Genomic DNA, 17,885 nt, shown 5'->3' with positions numbered 1-17,885 from the left:
TGGCTGTAGGACCCCTCCACACAGGTCACGAGGGAGAAGCCAGGTACGCTGAGCTTGAGACAGAGACGGCTCAGCTGGCGCATCCTTTCCTGCAATTATGGGGAGGGTATGGGAGTGAGTATGCGGGGTGGGGGAGGTGTGGGCGTGTGCAGGTGTGTGTGTGGGGTGCAGGTGTGTGGGTGTATGGAGGGGTGTGGGCGTGTGCAGGTGTGTGGGGGTGCAGGTGTGTGGGTGTATGGAGGGGTGTGGGCGTGTGCAGGTGTGTGGGGGGTGCAGGTGTGTGGGTGTATGGAGGGGTGCGGGCGTGTGCAGGTGTGTGGGGTGTGCAGGTGTGTGTGTGAGGGGGGTGCAGGTGTGTGGGTGTATGGAGGGGTGTGTGGGGTGTGTGCAGGTGTGTGGGGGGTGCAGGTGTGTGGGTGTATGGCGGGGTGGGGGAGTGTGCAGGTGTGTGGGGGTGGGAGGTGGGGGTGTGTCTGGGGGAAGGTCTGGGGGAGAGCTTGGGCTCTCAGGGCTTCCGTCCTCCCTCCCTGGTCTCTGCAGTACAGCCCTGTGGCGCGGCCTGACGGGAGGAGAGGCCCCAAACAGGGAGCAGAGGCTCCGACGCCGCCTTTCTTTATTGTCAGCACTCTGCTGAGTGGAGGGCATCTCTTCTGGGTCGGATCTAGTACTTCGAGCTCCTGCTCTTGCTCCTTTCTCCGTATTTCTCCTCCAGCGCTTTCTGCAAGTTCCTGTTCATAGCGTTTTTCTGGTGCCACCGTCCTGCAGGGAGCGGGGAAGGAGCCAGCACGATCACCCGGAGGACCTCTGCAGTGCCCGGGCCCCAGCGGCGACCCACCCCAGGGCTCTCGCTGCTGCTCTGGCTTCTCTCTGGACCTTGGGGCCAGCACAGCCTGCCCAGGGAGGGGAGCGCCCGCGTCCCACGCCCCCAGCTCCCCACCTACCCAGGTCATCCGTCTTCCTGCCGTGCCAGTGCTCTATGTCCCTCACCGATTTCTCGATCACCTCTGGGGTGTAGGAGGCTTTCATAAGGCTCTTCGTCTCCTGGGGGGCCCCTGTGGAACCCCATGGAGAAATCCCCAGACGCCCCAAGTCAGCGGAGGTCACGTGCTCTAGGGTGTGTAACTGGGTGCCAGTTTCCGCTAAGGATGGTGGCTGGTGGGAGGGCAGGAGTGGGAGGGGAAGGCAGCAGAAGGCAGGCCTGGCTCAAACCCCAGCTCTGTCGTTGATGGACAGTGTGGACTCAGACAAATTTTTAACCTCTCAGAGCTTTGGTCTCTTCAGCTATCCAAAGGAATAAATTATCTTGCAAGGTTGGCAAAGTTACATTATTGGACATTCATTGGAGCATCTGGCGTGTGGTAATGAATACCTGTACTTTCAAAAAACTTATCTCTATGTGTAAAGTTAAACACACACACAAGGAAATAACTTACCATGCTCAAGAGTCAGCAGAAACATCAGAGGACCAAATCTCAAAAGGCAGCAAGGATTTGAATGATCAATTGCAGAATATAAAATAAGTATATTTAATGTTTGAAGTCATGAAAGAGAGAATAAAAGGATAAGCAAAGAAGAAGACACTACCCAGAAAAAAACAGACAGATTGGTAAAAGAAGCAAATGGAATTTCAGAAATGAAACATATAATAATTGAAAGGTAAATTCAACGGAAGATAAGAAGCCTGGGATTTGCTTCAAAATAATCTGGGGCAAGGGTGGATGGGTGGGTGAGAGAAAAGATGAAACAAGATTGGCCACGTATTAATAATTGTTGAAGCTGGGTGATGAGTACAACATGTATTTATTAAACTATTCTCTCTACTTTTCTTTTTCAGTTTGAAAATTGACATCATAACATTTAAAAACAAATTTGATGGACAGCTGATTAGATATAGCTGAGAAAAAATGGTAAACTGAAAGATATATCTAAAGAAATTAACTAGAATACAGCAAGAAGAAGAAAATATGAAAAAGCTGTTAAAATGAAGGTTCAGTAAGTAGGTCTAACCTATATCTCCCAGGAGTTCTGAAGGAGAGACTAGAGAAAATGGGGAGAGGCAATATTTGAAAAGATAATGGCTGGAATCTTTCCAGAATTGATGAAATATATGAATCCTTAGATTCAAGAATCATAATTCCCCAATCAGCATAAGTCAAAAGAATTCGTTACGTAAGTATATCCAAGTAAAATTTAGATCAGCAGAGACAAAGAAATCATAGCAGTAGCCACAGAGAAAAGACAGATCACTTACAAAGAATAACGATGGGTTTGATTAACCATTAGAGCCAGAAGGAAATGAATTAATGTCATCAAAATGCTGACAGAAAGCCATCATCAATCTAGAAATGTAGACAATAATTGTTTCCAAGAATAAGGATGAAATAAAGACTTTTCTGAGCCTAAAATTTACCAATAAAAGAATCTCACCGAAAAAATCTCTAAACAACATACTTCAGAAAGAAAAAAATGATCCCAGAAGGAGGATCTCAGATACAAGAAGGAATGGTAGGCAAAAAATATGGAAAACTTGAGTGTCTAAATATATGTCAGTTATAATAACAGCATCAATGTCTAATTTCGGGGGTACAATAATGATGACAGTGATAGCTAACCATTTTTGAAGATTTGCCATGTGGTAAGCATAGTTCTCAGAGCTTTACAGAGCTTACTCATTGAATCTTCTCGGCACCCCTAAGAAGCAGTGTGATTACTATCTCCATCTTACTGTTGAAGTCACTGAAGCACAGAAAGGTTGTCACATGTTTAAAATCGCACAGCTGCTAAGTGAAAGGTCCAGGACTCAAACTAAGACCAGGTGGCTCCAGAATCCACAGCTTAAACTGCTTTGCTTATGTAGAATTAAAATTCTGTAAGATAGTCACATGGAAGCCAAGACGGGGGTGGGGAGAAGAAAGTTGAAGCCTTGCGTCATCCTTATTCTGTTCAGGAAAGCTGAAATCCCTTGATGAACTGGAGAATGTGTTAACTCTGCATGTAAAGATGTCAAAAGGTAGCCACTCAAAGAATAGGAAGAGTACGGACAAAAACTGGGGGAAAAAAGAAAGCTAACCCAAATCCAAAATAAGAAAAAAAGGAGACAAAAGCAGCATAGAAACAGCAGCACAAACAGAAAACGTAAAATAAGGTCCCAGGAATCAATCCAAATATATTAGTAATTAAAATAAATATAAATAGACCAAACCCATTGATTAAAAGAACAGAGGATCAGACAACAGAAAATATTTTCCAGATATGTAATATTCAAAGCATATTTAAAAAAAAAAAAAAAGGACACAGAGAGGATGAACGTGGAAGTACAGAAAAAAATATTTACTGACCAAAAGCAATCTGGTCCCAGCATATTAATATCAGACAAAATAGACCGTAAGGCAAAGGCACTATGAGAAATAAAAATGACTGCCATTCATTCAGGTGATGTAATAATTCTAAACTTGCTGCATTGGAATAATCTCGAAACAAGTAAAGCAAAATCGACAGAGCTGCAAGGAGAAATTGACAAATCTGCTATCCTAGGGAAAGACTTAAAGATACATCTTTTAGTAATTAATAGATTCAGCAAAGAATATTAACAAGGAATTAGAAGATTTGTATAGAAATAATTAACAAGCCTACTGTATTAGACAAACCCAGACTCCTGAACCCAAGAGATGATTTTCAAGAACGTATTGATCATCTACAAAAATTGACCGTCTGCTGGGCTAGAAAGCAAGTCGCAGCAGTTTCAACGACTGAAATCATTACAGGCTGTGTTCTCTAACGACAATGCCATTGAACTAGAAATCCACTTTTTTAAAGCAATTTTTATGGTGTTTGGTATTTATGGCTTTAAATGCTTACATCACAGAATGTTAAGTTAGAAATTTGGACTGAAGCTATAAGTGTGACAGAGATCAGATACCCAAGTGAGCTGTGAGGCAGACTCCTCTGGGTTGAAATTTAAAATAGGCATCTTAAAATGTCAGAAAAAGTTACCCACATGGAGGGTATAAGATGATCAGATTTGGGAAACTGGCTAGGAAGTTTTAAGAGGATTTCTTTGGCTTGTTATGTGCTTCCCCAAAGTGAGGTGCCCACCTCTCACATTAAATCTAATTAAAGGGGCCTCAGTGGGGTCCCTTGGGGAGCTCGATATAAAGCCTGAGAGTTTGGGGGACATCAAAGCTTGGAACAAAAGGCATTAGCCTGAGATTGATAGGGCAGAGAGAGTGCACTTGGGCCAGCCAAACTCCCACAGGTGGGAGGGAGCCCGGCTGTTTCTGTGGACCAGGTGTGGGCTAGTGGAGAGAGGATCAGCCTGGAGTCCTTTAAATCCTACCCCTGGTCTGATCCTCCTCACTCCTCTCCTGCTTTTGCATGTGCTCCACTCTGTTCTGTCCAGTCTCAACACCACAGCCAGATGGATCCTTTGAAACATAAGTCACTCCTCTGTCCACAATCCTGCAACGGCTACCAGTAAAAAGGCCAGGAAGAGCCAGTGTCCTCAACATGGTGCCTCCAGCCGTCCGCTCGTCCCCAGGCAATCCACAGGCTCACCTGCTCCCCTCCTTCAGGTCTTTACTCAAATGTCACCTGCTCTAAGAGGTCAGCCCTGACCGGTCTATTTAACGTTGCTTAGGGGTTCCTACTTGGGGTTAACACTAGAAAGAAAAGCTGAGAGATATTAACAAAAGCCAGAAGTCAGGTGATGTGGTTGGGAGAAGTACGAGAGGGGCCCCCGAGGTTCCTGTACAGCCCCACCTTAACCAGGGAGGTGGCACACGGCTACTGATTATTTATCATTCTTTAAATTGGCCATGTAGGTTCTATACACTCCTCCACGTGGACGGTAGGTTTCATAATTTAAAAAGATAGTGCATCTACACTGGTTTAAATGCAGGAATACAAGTTTGGTTTAATATTAGAAAATCAGTTAATATAATTTGCCATCAACAGAGCAAAGGAAAAAAATCACAAGATCACATAAATAACAGCTGTATAAATAGTTAACGACACTCAACAGCCATTCATATATATTCTGTGTGTGTGTGAGGAAGATTGGCCCTGAGCTAACATCTGTGCCAACCTTCCTTTATTTGGTATGTGGGATGCCGCAACAGCATGGCTTGATGAGCACTGTGGAGGTCTGCACCTGGGATCTGAACCGGCGAAACCTGGACCGCCGAAGTGGAGCGCGCAAACTTAACCACTATGCCACCAGGCCGGCCCCCATAATTTTTAAAATATAAACATGCAAACTGAAATAAAGGGAACTCTCCTTAATCTGATAAAAGATATCTGCAAAATTCTTTTTAAAATATTATATTTAATGGTGAAGTTTTAGAATCAAGATTGAAATAAAGATACCCACTTTCCCCACTTATATGCAGCATTGTCCTGGACAGGTCAGCCAGGACAGATGGTATAAAGCAGGGAAGAGCCTAGTGGTTAATAATGTGAACCATGGCCCCAGGCTGCCAGAGTTCAAATCCCAACTCTGACCATTCCTAGCTGTGTGGCTTTAAGCAAGTTATTTAACATTTCCATGCCTCAATTGTTTTCTATCAAAAAAAGGAGGGGAATTATAGCACTTACTGCATAAGGCCCTTGGGAAAATTAAAATGTATATAAAGTACTTAGAGCAGTGCCTGGGTATGTGTTACATACTATGCATAAATGTAGCCATTATTATTATTAAAAAGAAGCTCCAAAGAATCTACAGACAAATTATTGGAATTAATAGGCGAGCTGAGTAAGGCTTCCAGACACAAGGTTTATGTACAAAAATCAAAATTGCCCCTATTTATATAAGCAACAGAGTTAGAAAATGTAATTTTTAAAAAGATACCATTTGCAAGAAGCAGCAAAAAAGTAAGAGGTTCTCTTAAATAAAGCTCACAAAAAACTACATAATCTTTATAGAGAAATTTGCAAAATGTTATTGACAGATATTGAAAGAAGATTTAAATTAATGGAGCTGTATACCATATTCATGGATTGGAAAACTTGTTATCGTAAAACTGACAACTGCCCCTAAATTGAGCTGTAGATTCAATGTACTCTCATTCATAATCCCAACAGGGTTTTTCATGGAAATTGACAAGTTGATTCTAGAATTTATATGGAAGAGTGAAGGATCTAGAATAGCCATGATGTTAGCTGGTGGGGGAGGAGGAGGTATGAGGAGATTGCCCAACCCCTATCAGATGACTTATAATACCTTGGAATTAAAAGTGTAATATTAGACCAATGGGCAGAATAGAGAACCCGGAAGCTGATCCGTGCACACATGGAAACCTGATGGATAAACACAGGTACCCCTGCTGGTCACTGGGGGAAAAGATGGGACTGTTCAATGAAAGGTACTGAGACAATGGGTAATCCACATAAAGGAGGAATTGAAAATGAATCCCTGCTTCACACTAAAAACTGAAATCAACTCCAGGTGGATTAAAGACGTAAAAGCAGAACTGTGAAAAGCAGAACTAAATATTTTAGTAGACTACACAAAAGATTATCCTTATGACTCAGCATGACAAAGGATTTCTTCAGCCCACTCCTCCGGGAACCTGCTGTATCTCAGGAAATAGCAATTCCATCCTTCCAGTGGTTCGGGTCAACAACCTCGACATCAACCTTAATTCCTCTCTCACACACCCCAATCCATTCATTAGCCTATCCTGATCTCTCTACCTTACACAAATACCCAGAATCCTACTACATCAGGCCACCTTCACCATTACCTCCCTGGGCCACCATATTGCACAATGGTGCCCTCCAGAGTTGTACAGTGCACACCCTGCTCCCTAAACCAAGCCACCATCATCTGTCCTGCCTGGATTTTTGCAGTCACCTCCTCACTGGTCTCTGTTTCTGCCCCAGCTCCCTGACATCTGTTCTCAATACAGCAACTGGCGTGATCCTTTAACTAAGTCCAACAATGCCATTCTCCTGCTGAAGACTTTCCCTGGCTTCCCATCTCAGCTTGCAGTGGCCTCCCCCACCTAGCCCGCTTCCTCTCTGATTCCCGTTCAACCACAGGGGCCTCACCAACTGGAGCAGCGAGCACAAAGGCAAACCTGGGTGGGTGGGAACAGCGAGGGATGCAGGTGAGGCACGCTGACAGTACTGTGCTAAAGGTAACACTCTAGTTTGTAGGGCTCGCCAATTTCTGGAGTGCAAATACTACCGTGGCCGATTGTAAGATAGCACTGTGATGCCAATCAGTTCAGGAAAATTGAACAGTCAGCTCTTGTGAGCTGGTGGCAGCTGGGCAGAGCTGGTTCCAGCACACCTCCGGCGCAGTCGTGTTTCTCAGGCGGGATGACAGGTACAGGGTACACAGATTTTTTTTTACATTATTCTTCTACATTTTTGTAGACATTACCATATAAGGTTGTATGCAACAACTATTTGGTGGTAATTGTGAAAGAGACAAGTGGAAGGGCCAATTCCTGAGGCCCAGAACAGACAGCAATCTGAGCTGCATTCTCTCTTCCCTTCCCCAGCACCACCCCTTCTCCAGGCTCAAAGAGAAACCCAGAAAGTTCTAGCGGCTGTCTGGTTCCTCGGGTGACAGGGATCTGAGCCAGGTGAGGTTTGCCAGGCCCTGGGGACACTGGAGAAGTCCTGGACTGAGGTGGGAGGAAGGAAGGGGGCCAGAAAGACTTGACCATTTGCAATGAGGCCAAACTGGAACGTGAGGGCAGAGAGAAGCCCCCGCATGCTGGCTGTGGACTCTCATCAGAGCAATCTGTTAAACCCTTGGGAACAGGGTCACAGCTAATGAAGTGACCTGGTGCTGGGGAAAGACTCTGGGACTTTGGAGGCAGGAGAAAAACCCAGATGTGAGCTTCAGATCCACCTCCTACTTTTGAAAGGTCCTGTGAATTGGGGGGAACAGTACTTCCCCCAAACAAACAGGACTCTGGCTGACCGGCAGGACACACCGTAGAAGCCAAGGTCTCCAACCCACCCTTTCCCCAGGTGGTGCCACCACCAGGCTCTGGGACGGAAAAATAATGGCCTTCCAGCTACTGAGCTCTCACTGTGAGCCACAGGCCAGGTGCCTCCGTGCTACACTTCACAGAGTCCTGCCAATGACCCAATGAGGGCCATGATGTTATTATCCCCATTGTCCAGAAGGCTGCTGAGGCTCAGAGAGGGGAAGGGTCCTGCCTGCGGCAGCACCCAGTGAGTGGCTGAGCTGAGCTTTGAGCCCAGGAAACCTGACATTGTCACTGTTACCAAAGGTGCCCAGGCCAGGGGTGCCCGGGCCTCCTCTTGGCAGATTAGGATAGCAGTGGTGTCTGGGGGAGTGAGAGGCTGACCAGCAATTGGGATGGATGGTCTGCACGGTGGGGACAGACTTTCCAGGGGGCTGGAAATTCCCAGCACTCGGCCCAGGGCCTGGCAGAGAGGAGGCCCTGGTGGCCGTGAGATGAGTGTCCCTGGGGATGCATCTTGGGGTCTTAGATCCCACCAGGGTCCAGGAAGGGTGGACACCCCAAAGGGCTTTCCCTGCGCAATACCTTGGGGACCACGGGTGTTCGCGGCCCCCACCCTTGCCCTCCAGCCTGACCTTGAAACAAGTTTGACCGCATGTTGTAGCCTAGGTCGTAGTAGTCTGCGAAGATGGAGGAGGTTTGCACGGGACTCTGGGTCCTGCTGGGCCACAAGCTTGTCCTCTTCTGGCCCTCAAAGGCTTCGCCAATTGCCCTTTGAGCCTGAGAGGGGAGGGAAGGAGAAGAGAGAGGGAGAGAGAAGCAGGGTCAAGCCCCTATCTCCCCTCTAACTCCTCCCTCTGCCCCCGCCCTCACCACCCCCTCATACCACCCCACCTCTCATGTGGGCATCAGGGATGAGGATGACCACGAAACCTCCTCCCTGCATTGAGCACCTACTGTGTACCTCATCAGGAGAAGTCCTTATAAGGTGATATTTTTCTCGCCATTTTATAAATGAGGGAACTGGGTTGCCCCAGGTTGCCTCCTAGAATTGGGGCACCACACAAGTCAGCTCGAGGTGGCTCCTTGGATTTCATCGGGGCCAACTCCTTCCTTGTACCAATGGGGAAACTGAGACCCAGAGTGGCTGAGCCCAGGCCTAGGAGCCAGGAAACCTGGGTTGAGTCCCAATTCTGCCATATACCAGCTGCTGATGTTGGGCAAGTCTCTGCTCCTCTTTGGGCCTCAGTTTCCTTACTTGTACAATGGAGGTGGGGGCGGAACTGGATGGTCTCTGAAGTAGCTTCCAGCTCTGATATCTGCTGGCTTGATGACACATAATCTGAATCACAGTTGGATAGAAAAACCAGATCTCTTGATTCAAGCCTAGGACAATGATGACCAAAGAGAGAAACAACGCCTTCCCGAGGCCGAGAAGGACAGTGAGAGATAGTGACCAGACAGCCACTCAGGACAAGATTCTCCAAGCAGGGCACACGAGCAGGTGGGCGAGGTCACCACGCCTTAAGATGACAAAGTGGAAGGGGACCTGGCCCACAGCCTTGATGACCCTGGATCTTGCACTTGCTTAGTGTGACCCTGAGCAGATCATATCACCTCTCTGAGCCTCGGTCTTACCATCTGTTAAAAAGGAAGCAATAATTCCTGCCTGGCCTGGCACACAATGTGGTCACTATGAGGGTTGACATGGGGGCTCTGAAAATATGTCTCGGAATACCAGAGCAGGAAGAACCCTTAGCATTTGACTAGAAATGGCAGATAAGTTTTGTCTCAACTTTCAGTTGACCAGTAGTGACAGTATCCAGTGGGAAAAAGTGCTGGCATTGATTAGTGATGTCTGCCATGAACGCAGGCTACGTGAGTTATGGTATGCATGCCATGTATCTGCCAGCCTGATCTAGCCCAACTGCCTCGTTTTACAGATGTAGAGACTAAAGCCCAGAAAAGGGAAGTAACTTATCCAAAGGCACTCAGCATTCAGGGGCAGAGCGAGGATTCAAACCCAGGTCTTCTGATTCCCAGTCAATGCTGTCCATCTGCTCCATGCGGCCTTCCTTTAAGACTTGTTCAAGTTAAAAGCATCTAATTCAAGCACAATGCTTATAACTGCAAAATCATTAAGGGCCATGGCTCCAGAATCTGCTGGCCCAGTTTGGGTCCTCATCCCACACAGCTGGGTGAGTTTGGGGACCTTACTTAACCCCTCTAAGCCTTGGGCCCCTTATCCATAAGATGGGGATAATAACAGTACCTGCCTCCTTGGGAAGATTAAATGAGTCATTAAATGTGAAGACTTTAAACAGTGCACAGTGCCTGGCACACCGTAGGTGTTCAGTCAACACTACTTTCTAATGATATCATTACAGGGACTCTGTGCTCAAGAGCAGGTGCCTAGGGGGTCCTCATTATAGGTCTCCATACATAGCTTCCCCCCCCCCCCCCCCGCCCTGACACCTGCTCCTCCGAGACCAGCTGGTCCACCACGTTGCTCCCAAACTTGTGGCGAATGTTGTCAGGAATAATGCTGCTCCTCTGGCTCATGCTCCTCTGGCCCTGGGCCCCTGGGTTGGGGCCTTCCTCCAGTTCCTGGCATGGCTGAGGCCCCTCTTGGAGGGAAGCCCTGCTCTCCCTCGAGGAGGGTCTGTAGCCCCACCTCTTCAGGGACCTAGGTTGTGAGTCCATCCCGGGGGAGTCCCGGCTGACGGCCAAGGGGGGTGGGGGCCGGACCTCCTCCAGGTGGGCCTGCCCTAGGGGGCTGCCTCCCCGGTACAGGGATGTCTGCGGGGAGACTGGGGCCTGGTGCTTGAATTTGGAGGTGCCCAGGGGGCTGCGGGCAGTTCTCCAGGGGTCTGTGTCCTGCTGGCCTTCCTTGTTGTTGTTCAGATGGGCCCTGGTCAAGGTGGTTGTACCTGGACAGGGAGAGAGAGAGGGAGAGAAGGAGACAGACATACAAGCACGGAAAGTGCAGGGCAGGAAGGGAGACAGTGATGGGGGCAGGGAGGGGGAGCAGACAGACACAGAGCCCCAGAGATCCAGAGCAGAAAAGGGATGGAGACAGAAGAGGTCATGGGACCCAGAAGCACGGATGAGAAATCGTGAGAGAGACAAAGGGAGAAGGTAGTCAGCCTGCCCAGCCTCTCACGGGACATGGTCACCCACATCGTTTCTGACGATAGGAACTGCAGCCCAGGCCTGTCCAGCCTTGAGGCCTCTCTGTGTGACCTTGAGTAAAGGATTGGACCTCTCTGTGCATTAATGTCCCTGGCTCCATTTGGTTTTTTCCCCTCCCCACCCTGAACCCCCCAGCATCCCAGTGAAGAAAATCAGTAGCCGTGGAAGCTGGCAGAGGGCATTCCTTGGCTTGGCCAAGTCACACAGCTGGAAAGGACCAGAGCTGGATCTGGGCTCTAGTCTTTGTTCCCCATGCCGAGCTGCTCCCCAGCCCAACTTCCCTCCTCTATTCTCCAGGCTAATGGGTGGTGTCATCCCAGCCACTCCTGGGCTCTCACACCCTCACCTCTACCCTCCTCGCCTCCCCCCTGCATTCCTGCCCTGCCCCTGACTCCCAGTCCCAAGGGGCCTCCTTCTCCCCACCTGTGACGTCCCCCGCCCCCCATTCTCTTCACTCATCCCTGGCTCCAGCCAAACAGACTGTGGCTTCTTCCCCACCCACGTCCTGAATGTTCCACCTCCCAGTGTTTGCCCAGGCTGTCCTGCCACCTGGAAAAGGCCCTCCTCTTCCCTAAGTCAAATCCTACACTCCCTCCTCTCAACTCCACAGCTCTGTTCCCAACACGCTCCACGCATCGCTCACGACCCTGAATTTTCCCTTTCTCCATTGTTGTGAGCTACAAACCATCTCAGTTCCCCTCCTAGATGGGGGGGGATCATTAAGGGGGTCCACGACTCCGTCAGTCCTGGGCCTCCCACAGCAACTGCTAGAGAGCCCTGTGCGTCCGAGATGTGGCTGAGTCCATTGGTGGGCGAGTGAATGAGGAGGTGGCTGCAGGGGTGTCAGACCCAGAGTGACACTGCACCTCATGTATTCTAGGTGTCATTTCTTCTCATCTTGGCACCTCTGACATCAGGCTGCCTCTGACAATCAATGGCCCATCTAACCAGCAGTGTTTTCTCTTTCTTAGTGACACATGAATAATCGTGCATCTTACAACCAACTGCATGGTGACTTAAAACACACAAGCGCTATACAAATTCTTCCTTACTGTGCAAAATACAGAAGACGGTCCCCTCTCACAGCGTGCCCACCACATCCTCAACCCCAGGTTACAGCTGTAAGCGAGTTTGGTGAGCTTCCCTCCAAAGCCGTCTATATGGGTCCTCCAACCCTCTTGAAAGACGCATAGTTTTGCTCCACTTTTGTTTATGAATGAGATCAGATTCTATGTATCACTTTGTAACGCGCTGTTAGAAAAGTTAACACTGTCTGGGAGATCTACTCACAGAGGCAGGTACAGACCTAACTTCCCTTTCAGACCGTGCATGTTAGCCGCTGCCCCACGGCTGCACATTCAGATTGTTCCAGCCTTCTTTTTCAGAGGAGGCTGCTGTAAAGTGGCAGCTTGTGCCGGCCATTGGGGTTTTTATTCCACTCTCACTGGCTCCTGCTCTGCTGTCACCAAGTGGTGTTGCTCCGGGAAAGCCCCTCTGGCTCACCCATGGAGGGCTGCAGCCCCTTCCCCACGGTGGTGGACAGAGAAAGCTGAGCCCAAGCTTGCCTCCTTCCCCTGTGCCTTCCTTCCTCCCCTCCACCATCATCCCAGCGAGCTGCAATCCTACCTAGAGCTGGCTACCCTATTCTTGCCCTGTCCTCCTCCCCTACCCCACGCCTCTCCACTCCTGCCCCCACAGCTGCCTTCCCTCTCTCGCTTCCAGACCTTTGCCCGGTTGGGCCACACCACTCCCTGGGCTTGGCTCCCTCATGACCTACAGGCACCTCCCACCCACAGAGACCAGCTCCGGCTGTGCTCTCCCACAGCCCTGCCCTTCTGGTGCCCGCGAAGGGCTGCCGTTTTCCCTCTGAGCCCCCAAGGAGGGGCACTGTGGTGGGGTCCCAACCCCCAGATCTGGCAGATGGAGGGGCTCAGCCATATTCCTTTCCCTCTTTTTTTCTTCTGTCTTCAAACAGAATGCCCCGAGGAAGGTGGGGGCAGGCTACACGTGGGTCTGGAGGCCAAAGCAGGACTGACGAAGAGGGGAAGGGGCTGTTCCCTGCTGTCCCCAGGGGGTCCCCCCAGAAGCCCTGATGTGTATTCAGTGTGTTCCTGCTCAGCCCTGGTCAGCCCATCCTACCTGCTCGGTGGCCCAGCTCCATCGACTCTTGCTCCGGGACAGGTGATTCCAAGCTTAGTCCTGTAGACAGAGAAACACGCTCCATCATCTCAGATGACAGAGTCTCCGGGAAAGAGGATGAGCGAGGGCTGAACAGGGAGGCCCGTGGCCATCTGCCCAGCCCCTGACCAGAGGTCCCTGCCTGCTGCTTCCCTACTCTCTGGCACTGTCCACCCCCAAGGAGCCCCATGCCCCGTCCACCCATCACCCGTGGCACTGGGCCTGCCTCCCAGACATCTGCTGGCTCTGTCCTCTCTGGAAAGCCCTGGTCACTCCCACCACCAGGGCCTCAAAGGCCTGGGGGCCTTGGGCTCCCCTTCCTCCTTCGCAATCTTTTTTTCCATCTTCTCTCCCATCTGTACCACCCGCCACTCCCCAGGAGCCCCCAGTAGGCCCTTGGCTGTGGGGTGCATGGCCCCAAACACCCGCTTCTGGTGACTATTTTCTTCCCTGCAAATAGGATTTCATCCACTTTACCAGCTAGCCAGTCAAGGGAAGGGAACCAGCTTGGCCAACACGGGAGAGCCGAGAGCAGGACCCACGCTGGCGTAACCTCAGTCCTCCCTCTGAAGAGAGGCCGTTGGGCCAAATTTGGGGGCAGCTTTGGCATCTCCAAAAGCCTCTGCAGCTTTCAGGCTTGTGTTCCTTTTCCTAGGTGGTCTTTTTCTTATTCATATTCTCTTATTTTATCACATTTTTTAAGGTTTCTGTGAATTTTATGATTGAATAAGATAAAACAATTTCTTGTATAACGGATATTTAGTACCTAGACCTAAGTGGTAAGCGTCTTTGTAATAAGGAAAACACAGAAGCAGCAAGTCAGAGTTGGAAGGGATCTTTGAGATTAGCTAATCTAACTCTTTCATTCTACAGACATAGAAACTGAGGCCCAGAGAGGGAGAGTGACTTGGCTAAGAACACGCAGCAAGCTGGTCTGCTGGTAAGCTCAGAGCGGGTTAAGAATCAGAGAAATCTTATTCTCTTGAAAAATTGCTAAGCAAAACATCCTATTAATTTGACACTCTGACAGCAGCAGCTGCCATGTTTTGAGCTGCCCTATGGAGAGTCATGTGGCGAGGAACTGAGGGTGGCCTCTGGATAACAGCTCATAAGGAGCAGAGACCCTTAGTCCAACGGTCCTCAAAGGACTGAATAAATCCTGCCACGGGAATGCTCCTTCCCCCGTTGAGCCTTGATATGAGAACACAGCCCACCTGACACGTTAATTACAGCCGGTGCGAGATGCTGAACCAGAGGACCCAGCTGAGCCACACCCAGGATCCTGACCCATAGAAATGTGAGATAATAAATTTATACTTTTTTTAAGCACACAATTTCAAGCTGCTAAGCTTTTCGGTAATCTGTTAGCAGCAATAGACAACTAATATCTATTTTGGTACCAAGAGTGGGATGCTGCGGTAACAAACACCTAAAAATGAGGGAGTGGCTTTGGAACCAAGCAGTAGCTGGAGCCTGGAAGGATTTCAAGGAACATGATAGAAAAAGCCTCAATTGTCTTAAACAGACAGTAAGTAGAAATCTGGACTTGGAGGATGCTTCCAGCAAAGGCACAGAAGGAAGTGAGGAACACGTTATTAGAACCTGGAGGAAGAAACATCCTTGTTATGTAGTGGCAGCAACTTAGCGACACTGTCATCTGTGGCATGTGGAAGGCAGAACACGTGATTAATGAGCTGGGTGATCTAGTGAAGGAGATTTCCAAGGAAAGTATTGAAGGTGGCCCCTGGTATCTTCTTGCTGCTTGAAGTGAAGAGGAGAGAGAGAAATTGCAGGAAGGACTATTAAGCACCAAGGAGGCAGGACTCAATGGTTTTGGAAATTCTCAACCTCTCCAGATGCCAAAGGCGTTAAAATTAGGAAATGGCTTCAGAGCGGCGAGGAAAACGTAGCCAAAGGCATGACTGTGCAACCTTTTGTTAAAACTTTAGAAAGATGAAAGGATCAGAGTATTATTCAGTCACATGAAGGGCCTTTAAAGAGCTAAGGATATGCTTGCAGATGCTCTTAATGGAATGACAGGGCCTCTAGGAAGCTGAAGGGTGTGTCTCTCAACAGAAGCCCCAGTGTCTAGTGGAGTGAACTCCTATAATTTTTGAGAAAACTCTATCAGCAAAAGTACTACCAGCTTGGAGTGAAAGGGACAGAGACACTACAAAATGACAGACACAGTACCAGTGGACTCCCAAATTCTACTGGAAGAAAATAATCTGAGAGAACTACTCAGCTGCAAACACATGCTACCTTTGGTTTAAAATAAAATAAAAATACTTAGAGAGTGGAAGCAAGGGTTCATAAGTCAGAGCTGAGAGCCACGGAGAATTATTTCCAGGCCTTGAAACCAAATCAAGGAAAGTCCAACACTTGCCTGGCTGGATTTCAGAATTGCTATGGACCAGTGGCTCCTTCCTGTCTGCATTTTCCTCAGTTTGGAATAGGAATGTCTACAGCTCTTATCCCATGTCAGCCACACCGTTGTATGTGGGGTGTCTTCAGGGCAGAGAGCTTAGTTTCACAGATCTACTGATTCTCTAGTTGAGCTTTGAGACGACTGACACCCCAGGCAGCTCCTCGCTGTGAGAGTCCCTGAGACAGAGGACACACTGAAGCGGCATCGGTACTCCTGACCCATAGGAACCGTGAGACAATAGATGTCGTTCTTAAGCCACTAAGTTTGGGGGTGATTTGTTACGCAGCAAGAGATAACTAATACAGCTCATATGTTAAGTGTTCTAACATCTGGTAGATTAGTCTATCCTCACAAGGACTCAGGTGTTCAGAGAAAGTACTAACTCTCCCTCTTTCACAGATGGAGAAACTGAGGCTCAGAAAAGAAATAGGACCTCCCCAACTGGTGCTGAAACCAAGCCCCACATCTTGTATCTCCTTCAAGTGAGCTTTCTGCTCCTGTCCCCATTCCCCACCCCCAGTCCAGAGCAGCCTGGACTGGCCTGAACAGACGTGTGGACTCACTGCCAGTTTCTGACCTGGAGACAAAGGTCCTGAGAGACGTCAGTCAGGGAGGGAGGGAAAGGAGGTCCAGCTACAGTCTGGGTACTCTTCGCTCACAAGCAACTCTGAGTGGGGAGAGGGCAGATGAAATCCCGTGTCCTGGCGGACCCCTGGCCCACCTCACACGTCTCTGCCTCACCCCTCCACTCTCTTTCATAACTTCAGAAAACCCGTGAACCACTCTGGCGTGTGCTGAAGCCCAGGAACGCAGATCCACACTGCAGAACCGCGGGTGGAGACCACTGGGTGGTTGCTAGGAGCAGCCCTCCCCCTCTGTTCATTGGAATCGCCATGGCAATCACGATACAAAGGGCTCTGTTACCTCAGGGCTGATAGGCCCACCAGCCAAAGGAACAGAGGCCAGCGCAAGCCAGCACTGAGGGGGCAAGAGGGGCCTTCAGGTGTTGTTCACTCTCTCATCCACTCAAAATGTCCCCTGGCCACTCACCCCGTCCCAGGCTGTGTGCCAGACCCAGAGGGCTCAGATGCCATCAAGTGGGAAGGAAGTGCTTGGGATTACAAAGGATTAAGTAAAGAGAGTGATTAGTTCTGTGTAGGGAAAAGGAGGCAGAGCTCACGGAAGGGCCATTTGAGCTGGCTTTTGAAGGATGTGTAGGAGTTTAACAGTTTAGAAGGGACTCAAATATTAAAGGCATGGATGTGTTTATGGGTATAAATATAGGTCAAGGGGAGTGGGGAGGGGAGGGAAAGATGCACCTGGAGCCGTCCCCAGAGTCTGGGCCTGCCACTTATTAGAAGAGTGACTTTGGCCACGTTCTTTAGCTGAACTTTCCTCATATGTGAAACAGATATAACCCATCTCCCAGGGTAAGAGTGAGGATTGGATGGAGTCATTTTTGTGAAATGCCTAGCACAGAGAGATGTCACCTGTAACTCCAAGCTGACCCCATAAGTGACCCATCAGCAAGTCCTTAAAGTACCCTAGACTGGACCCCTTCATCCACCTCCACATCTCCCCCAGCGCCTGGTCCAAACCACTGCCACGTCTTGCCTGGGTTAACACACTCGCCTCCTCACTGGTCTCCTGTTTTTGCTCTCTCCTCTCTGTTGCTGCATAACAGTACTGCCACACACTTAGTAGTTTAACACACAGTTGTTACCACACAGTTTCTGTGAGTATGGCTTAGCTGGATTCTCCGCTTTGGGGCCACAGAAGGCTGTAATCCCGGGGTTGCTGGTGCTGCACTCTCTGAGGCTCGACGGGGAAGGGACCTGCTTCCAAGCTCCTGTGGTTGCTGGCAGGACGCGGCTCCTCATGGTCTGCTGGACAGAGGGCCTCAGTTTCTCACTGGCTGTCAGCCAGAGGCCACCCACACAAGACGGGCGTTACAATCTTGTGTATTGTAATCACAGAAGTGTCGTCTACTACGGACTGAATGTCTGTGCCCCCCTCAAAATTCATATGCTGAAGCTCCAACCCCCAAAGGGATGGTATTTGGAGGTGGGGCCTTTGGGGGGCAATTAGGTTTAGATGAGGTCATGAGGGTGAGGTTTCCATGACGGGATTTGTGTCCTCATAAG

General features: G+C 49.2%; 1 protein-coding gene across 1 annotated transcript; it reads right to left on the bottom strand.

Annotated features, from left to right (window-relative positions):
* Positions 1 to 661: 661 nt before the first annotated feature.
* On the bottom strand, positions 662 to 13,338 carry CIMIP4 (ciliary microtubule inner protein 4). Its single transcript, XM_004418103.3, has 5 exons — positions 13,275 to 13,338; positions 10,419 to 10,873; positions 8,579 to 8,723; positions 942 to 1,052; positions 662 to 759 (listed from the first exon to the last, which is right to left on the bottom strand). Exons 1-5 carry the CDS (start codon positions 13,294 to 13,296, stop codon positions 662 to 664), a joined length of 831 nt encoding a protein of 276 aa, XP_004418160.3. The 5' UTR covers positions 13,297 to 13,338.
* Positions 13,339 to 17,885: the final 4,547 nt, after the last annotated feature.

This window comes from Ceratotherium simum, chromosome 25 (assembly GCF_057802395.1).
Source record: "Ceratotherium simum simum isolate JZ-2026a chromosome 25, ASM5780239v1, whole genome shotgun sequence".
Lineage (NCBI taxonomy): Eukaryota > Metazoa > Chordata > Mammalia > Perissodactyla > Rhinocerotidae > Ceratotherium > Ceratotherium simum.
Note: the sequence above shows the minus strand (reverse complement) of the source record. Positions and strands in the feature narration are given on the sequence as shown.

What these genes read in the sequence shown, in the direction of transcription:
- CIMIP4 (XM_004418103.3), bottom strand. Translation starts at nt 13,296, where the DNA reads ATGGAGCTGGGCCACCGAGCAG. An exon ending in GGAGCTGGGCCACCGAGCAG is followed by an intron (nt 10,874 to 13,274) that starts GTAGGATGGGCT and finishes CTCCCTGTCCAG; the next exon opens with GTACAACCACCTTGACCAGG. An exon ending in GCGGTCAAACTTGTTTCAAG is followed by an intron (nt 1,053 to 8,578) that starts GTCAGGCTGGAG and finishes GGGGTTCCACAG; the next exon opens with GGGCCCCCCAGGAGACGAAG.